Raw genomic sequence first — 6,408 nt, 5'->3', positions numbered from 1 at the left:
ATAATAAAAAAGTGACGACAATGGCTTGGCGAGTGGTAAGAGGTTAATCATTCCTGTGATTTTGATGAAGATCAGACCAAATTTAGTGACCAAATTCCAGACGGTGGATACTCACCTTTTCTCTGCAACAGAGCCTTGTTCTCGCATCTCGCCCACTTCCTGTGTCTAATGCAGTAATCGACATGGAAAGCATAGATTTTACAGTTTGTAGACTTCAAAATATTTGGCGTCAGTTTTGGCAGCATCTCAATGTATCTTAATGGAGAGATTCCACTTTGCAATAACTCTGATTCACCTCAGTCTGTTTGTTCTGTCTGTGATCGGCGACAGAATCCATCCTGAGTAAATATTTGTTTGTTTTGCTCCAGGAAACTCCCGGAAACTCGAAACTCGGTCAAATAATCTGAGCAAACTTTCTGATCATCTCCGAGTATCGCTTTACTACAACTCTACACTGAGTACACAGATGGAGTACGCGCAGTACACGCAGTACATGCAGTACACGGATGTGGAGGTCCGGCAGTTCGGTTTAAAGAGGAGCGAGTCGGTGAGGTCGGCATCACTGCAGCGGCGCAGACAGGTAAGGAAGCACCGCAGCCTCACCTGTATAACACATGTCCTGACGGCGGTCCCTGTTACAGCCGGTGTTGCCATGGCGTTGCTGAAGTGCATTCTGGGAGTCGTCGTCCTGCTCTCGGTCTCCGTTTGGAGCGTCTCTGCGGTGAGTTTTCTCTGATCCCGGTTTTTGAATAGGGCTGGGCACCTTTAAACGACAACAGGGGGTTTTAGGTTTAGGTTCTGCTGGTTTCGGAAAACTTAAAGCATCAAAAGGAACCGAAAACAAAATCCTGCTTCCGTTAATGTACAGGTATCAGGGAAAAAAAGCCCAGCCCTGGTTATAAATGTCGTGTCTAAAGTGTTGTTCTTGTGCAGGATTTGGGAAATGGAACTGACGCCGGAAAAGCATCAGAGAAACAAGTCAAGAAACAAGTCGACCTCAGTCTGGACCAAGACACGCACCTGAAACAGGACCCAGACCCGGATCAAGACACGCACCTAAAACAGGACCCGGACCAAGACACGCACCTGGGCCTAAAACAGGACCCGGACCTGGACCAAGACACGCACCTGGACCCAACGCAGGACCCGGACCCTGATCAGGATGAGAGCATCGGTAAGATATTTTAGTTTGGTTTTACTACTACTACTACTGCTAATACTACTGCTAATACTACTACTGCTACTACTAATGCTAATACTACTAATGCTAATGCTAATACTACTACTGCTAATGCTACTTCTAATACTAATGCTAATTCTACTGCTAATGCTAATACTACTGTTAATACTACTGCTACTACTACTGCTAATACTAATACTGCTAATACTAATACTGCTAATACTGATGCTAATACTAATGCTAATACTACTGCTAATACTACTGCTAATGCTACTACTGCTAATGCTACTGCTAATACTAATGCTAATACTACTACTGCTAATACTAATGCTAATACTACTACTGCTAATACTGATGCTAATACTACCGCTAATACTACTACTGCTAATACTAATGCTAATACTACTGATAATACTAATGCTAATATTACTGCTACTACTACTGATAATACTACTACTGATAATACTAATGCTAATATTACTGCTAATACTACTACTGATAATACTACTGCTACTACTAATGCTAATACTAATGCTAATGCTAATACTACTACTAATGCTAATATTACTGCTAATACTACTACTGACAATACTAATGCTAATATTACTGCTAATACTACTGCTAATACTAATGCTAATACTAATGCTAATGCTAATACTACTGCTAATACTAATGCTAATACTACTACTGCTAATACTACTGCTGCTAATACTACTGCTGCTAATACTAATGCTAATACTACCGCTAATACTACTACTGATAATACTAATGCTAATATTACTGCTAATACTAATGCTAATACTAATGCTAATACTAATGCTAATACTACTACTGATAATACTACTACTGCTAATAATAATGCTAATACTACTACTGCTGCTAATACTACTACTGCTAATACTACTAATGCTAATACTAATGCTAATACTACTGATAATACTACTACTGCTAATACTAATGCTAATACTACTACTGATAATACTAATGCTAATACTACTACTGATAATACTACTACTGCTAATAATAATGCTAATACTACTACTGCTAATACTAATGCTAATACTACTACTGCTAATACTAATGCTAATACTACTACTGCTAATACTACTGCTAATGCTCCTGCTAATACTACTGCTAATACTACTATTGCTAATACTACTACTGCTAATGCTCCTGCTAATACTACTGCTAATACTAGTGCTGCCAAGCCCCGGGCTTCCAATATGGCCGCCTGTTGATTTCAATGACCTGTGATCATTGGTGCAACGAGCCAGAAAAAATTCTTACTTCCGCGTTAGCTCCTTGTGCATTGGGCCCAGAGAAACTTTTACTTTTAACGGCTATTATGTGCTTGTATAATTTATATTATTAATTGTTATGGCCATATTAGTGGTCTTTTATCATTTCAAATAAAAAACACAAAGAAGCCTGGATGTTTATTGCCCATGCCCATGATTCTCAGCGCGACGAGAGCGAGCTCCGCAGCTAAAAAAAGTAAGCAAAAAAGTACATGATGTTAATGTAGATTATAATCAACACTAAATCCGACCTTTGTGAAAATTGTAGGCGTCCTGTCAGCCGAATACGGACAGTTTTTTTTCGCACGACCGCTCTATGGCCAAAATCCTTTCTGGGCCCAATGGGAATTTGCTGCTGCAGTACCATCGAGTGGCCGTCCGCCGACCGGCGCGCGGGGAAGGGGGAGTGTCTTATCCAGTTTAATATAATAGATCCATGAGTGCTGCTAATACAACTACTGAGGATGAGAGCCTCGGTAACTTAGATATTTTAGTTTGGTTTTAGTCAAGATTTAGTCACACAGTTCTTTAAGTTTTACTGGAGGTTTCGTCGACTAAGGAGGTGAGTGGGAACATTTCTCTAAGTGATAACGTCCTCCTGAAGGGCGTCTACTGTCTGGAACTGTCTGTCCACTTGTGTTTCCCTCGCCATCCATCCCCAAAGGTTCTTAGTTGGATCAGGGGAACATGAGATTTCAATCGCTTTTAAGCTCGTGAATTACTTAGATTGAGTGAAATTACTTTGACTTAAATTATGATGTATTAAGTGAATTCCTCCAGTGTGAGATTAATTAAGTTCGATCTTTTCTTATGACGTCCACTTTAAAGCAGTCGGCAGAAAGTTCTGAGAGACGTTCCACTGTTTATTTTCTCAGACACAGATGAAGATATGGACCTGGACGAAGGGGCTACTGAAGAGCCCCCAGAGGAGACCGACGAGCCCCCAGAGGACACCGACGAGCCCCCAGAGGAGACCGACGAGCCCCCAGAGGAGACCGACGAGTCCCCAGAGGAGACCGACGAGCCCCCAGAGGAGACCGACGAGCCCCCAGAGGACACCGACGAGCCCCCAGAGGAGACCGACGAGCCCCCAGAGGAGACCGACGAGCCCCCAGAGGAGACCGACGATCCCCCAGAGGACGACGCCTCTGCAGAGGAAGAGGACGAGGATGTTCTGAGCGTGTCTGAGCGTCTGGAGATGGTCAACAAGAACCTGGGTCAGAAAACTTCTCCATCACTAAACTCAGTTATACTCAAACTAAACCCCCGCCGGTTGTTGTCACAGAGTTTCTGAGCTTTGCTGTTGTTGTTGCTCCAGTGGGGGACGAGGGCAGTGAGATCGAGGACGGGGACGTGGTGGTCCCGAAGTCCCATGTGCGGAAGAGAAACGCCGACCCCTGCACGAGACGGGGCTGCAGGTGGCGCCGATCGAGGAACGGGAAAGTCTACGTGCCTTACGTCATCGCCAACCACTACTGTGAGTAACTCTATGACTACGACTTTATACTTCCAATAACGGCACACACGAGTTCAGGAAGCCATTCTGAAAACAGAGCACATGGGGATGGGCCAATGTACGACAGTATCACTAATCAGGAAGAAGATGAGACACGATTAATTGATCACTGCATTGTTGTTGAATCGAGGTCTTCGCTCACGAAGACAAAGACTGAAAAGACGACCCGTGGTTATGCTCATAAAGCTGTAAATTAGCAGTCCATCTCCAGCCTGGTTTTGATAAAGTTCTGCTCTTAAATCGAAAGAGGGGCATCAAAAACCCAAACACTGTCACTGTGAGTTTATCTGATCCCCACCCTAAACCTAACCAGCAGCTGGAGAACTCGGTTCCACATGCAGTGATTCTTCAGGGCTTTGTTGAGAGCAGTTTTGTGCGACCTGCAGTGGTTTTGAAAGTGGAATAAATACATAAATACTGACGGTGTATTATGGCAGTGCAATGTGCCTGACTCTGAGAGTGTTGTTGTAACGTTGTGTTGCAGCGTCTGCTCAGCGGAGGAGAATCCATCGAGCCTTCAGATCCTTCACTAGGAGGACCTGCATTCGCTTCGTCCCCCGCTGCAGGCAACGGGATTATCTGTACATCCACTCCTCTAAGGGGTATGAGCTACTACTGTCACATTACTATTACTGTAATCAATAATCATCTTTCCATTGGATCAAGTGTTTTGATCGATCAGCGACGGCGCCTCCACTAAAAGTCTTCTTTTCTTTCCCGTATCATTATGACTCTGCTAACTGACTGACTGAGCGTCTTTGACTCTCTCGAGCAGCTGCTCGTCGTACATCGGGCGGCGAGGACGGCGACAGAAGCTCTCTCTGAACAAGAACGGATGTGTTTACCTGGGAATCATCCAACACGAGCTGCTGCACGCGCTGGGCTTCCACCACGAGCACAAGAGATCTGACCGCGACAAATACGTCCGAGTCCTGTGGAACAACATCAAAAGAAGTACTTCCAATACTACTGCTAATTCTACTGCTAATGCTACTGCTAATACTACTGCTACTGCTAATACTACTGCTAATACTACTACTGCTAATACTACTGCTAATACTACTGCTAATACTACTGCTAATACTACTACTGCTAATACTACTGCTAATACTACTGCTAATGCTACTGCTAATGCTACTGCCAATACTACTGCTACTGCTAATGCTACTGCTACTACTGCTAATACTACTGCTAATACTCCTATTGCTTATACTACTGCTAATGCTACTGCTAATGCTACTGCTAATGCTACTGCTAATACTCCTATTGCTTATACTACTGCTAATACTACTGCTAATACTAGCGAGCAAAACAAGCATCTGCAAACAGAGATGACCCTGTATCCTCTCTGCAGCCTCTGGCTGTGCCTAGAAATCTGTTTTTAATGTAATGAACAGAACTGGTGACAAAGGGCAGCCCTGAGGCCAACAGGTCTGACTTACTGCTACTACGGAAGGAAGAAACTCATCTTTGATGCACTGAACATAAAAACAGTCTCAGACAAAACAAAACAGTTTTGTGGCTGTTGTGTCGCTGCTCCATTCAGATACTACTACTTCTTCAAAGTACTACAACTGTACAATCCCGACCAGTCTTTGTATAATCCCATCTGTATGAAGTAGAAGATCCTCCTGATCTGGAGAAGGTCCTAAAGTCTGTGTGTGTTTCAGAGTACGTCCATAACTTCAGGAAGATCTGCACTCGGAACCTGGGGACTCCGTACGACTACAGCTCTGTCATGCACTACAGAAGGTAAACACTGTCACAGCCTGTCAGTCACGGGTTCGTGTTCCCGGGTCTGACGTGTCCTCTGGGGTTTTTCAGGACGAGCTTCTCCAAGAACGGCAGACCCACTCTGGTGGCTCGTCGCCGTAACGTGACTTTCGGAAGAGCCAAGAGGATGAGCCGGTGGGACATCATACGGGTCAACCGCCTGTACTGCAGATAATCCCCGGGTCAAACATGTTTACACGGAGCGGCACGGGTCAGGTCTTTACACGCCTTCAGGAACTTAAAGGCATCACTGAGTCTGGACTAAACCCAGACTGTGCCGTGTCGCTCCTGTGAAAACAAGTCCATAATCTCAATAATCTAAACATTCTGATCCTTTGAATCCTCCTGGTGGTGGGAGTCACTGCATGTGTCTGAAATCCTTAATTAGTTTCCTTTTTTCCTGAGCATTAAAAAAACGTGGTTTTCAGCCACACGCCTGAGTCTGTGTTTGTGTTTGAATCTGTCTGGAGTCTTTTAAAGTCGTTGTGTAAATAAGTTCTTATGATGAATAAGTCAGGAATCAAAGAAATGGATGCAGACGGCAGCTTATGGAAACCTCACCCACAAATGTTCAAGAGGAAAAAAACTCTTTCACTGAACTACAGCGAGTTTGAGACCAGTTAAAAATTCACATCTTAACA

General features: G+C 44.0%; 1 protein-coding gene across 1 annotated transcript; it reads left to right on the top strand.

Moving 5' to 3' along the window:
* Window positions 1-466: 466 nt before the first annotated feature.
* Window positions 467-6,166, top strand: LOC306982660 (uncharacterized protein; the record flags this gene model as incomplete). Its single annotated transcript, XM_079583131.1, has 8 exons — window positions 467-721; window positions 934-1,174; window positions 3,354-3,695; window positions 3,797-3,955; window positions 4,479-4,596; window positions 4,770-4,948; window positions 5,665-5,746; window positions 5,819-6,166. The coding sequence occupies 8 exons, from the start codon at window positions 467-469 to the stop codon at window positions 5,940-5,942; spliced, it is 1,500 nt and encodes a 499-aa protein (XP_079439257.1). The 3' UTR covers window positions 5,943-6,166.
* Window positions 6,167-6,408: the final 242 nt, after the last annotated feature.

The sequence above is a fragment of the Gobius niger genome, assembly GCF_951799975.1.
Source record: "Gobius niger genome assembly, contig: SCAFFOLD_55, whole genome shotgun sequence".
Classification (NCBI taxonomy): domain Eukaryota; kingdom Metazoa; phylum Chordata; class Actinopteri; order Gobiiformes; family Gobiidae; genus Gobius; species Gobius niger.
This window is presented reverse-complemented; position numbering and strand designations above follow the sequence as displayed.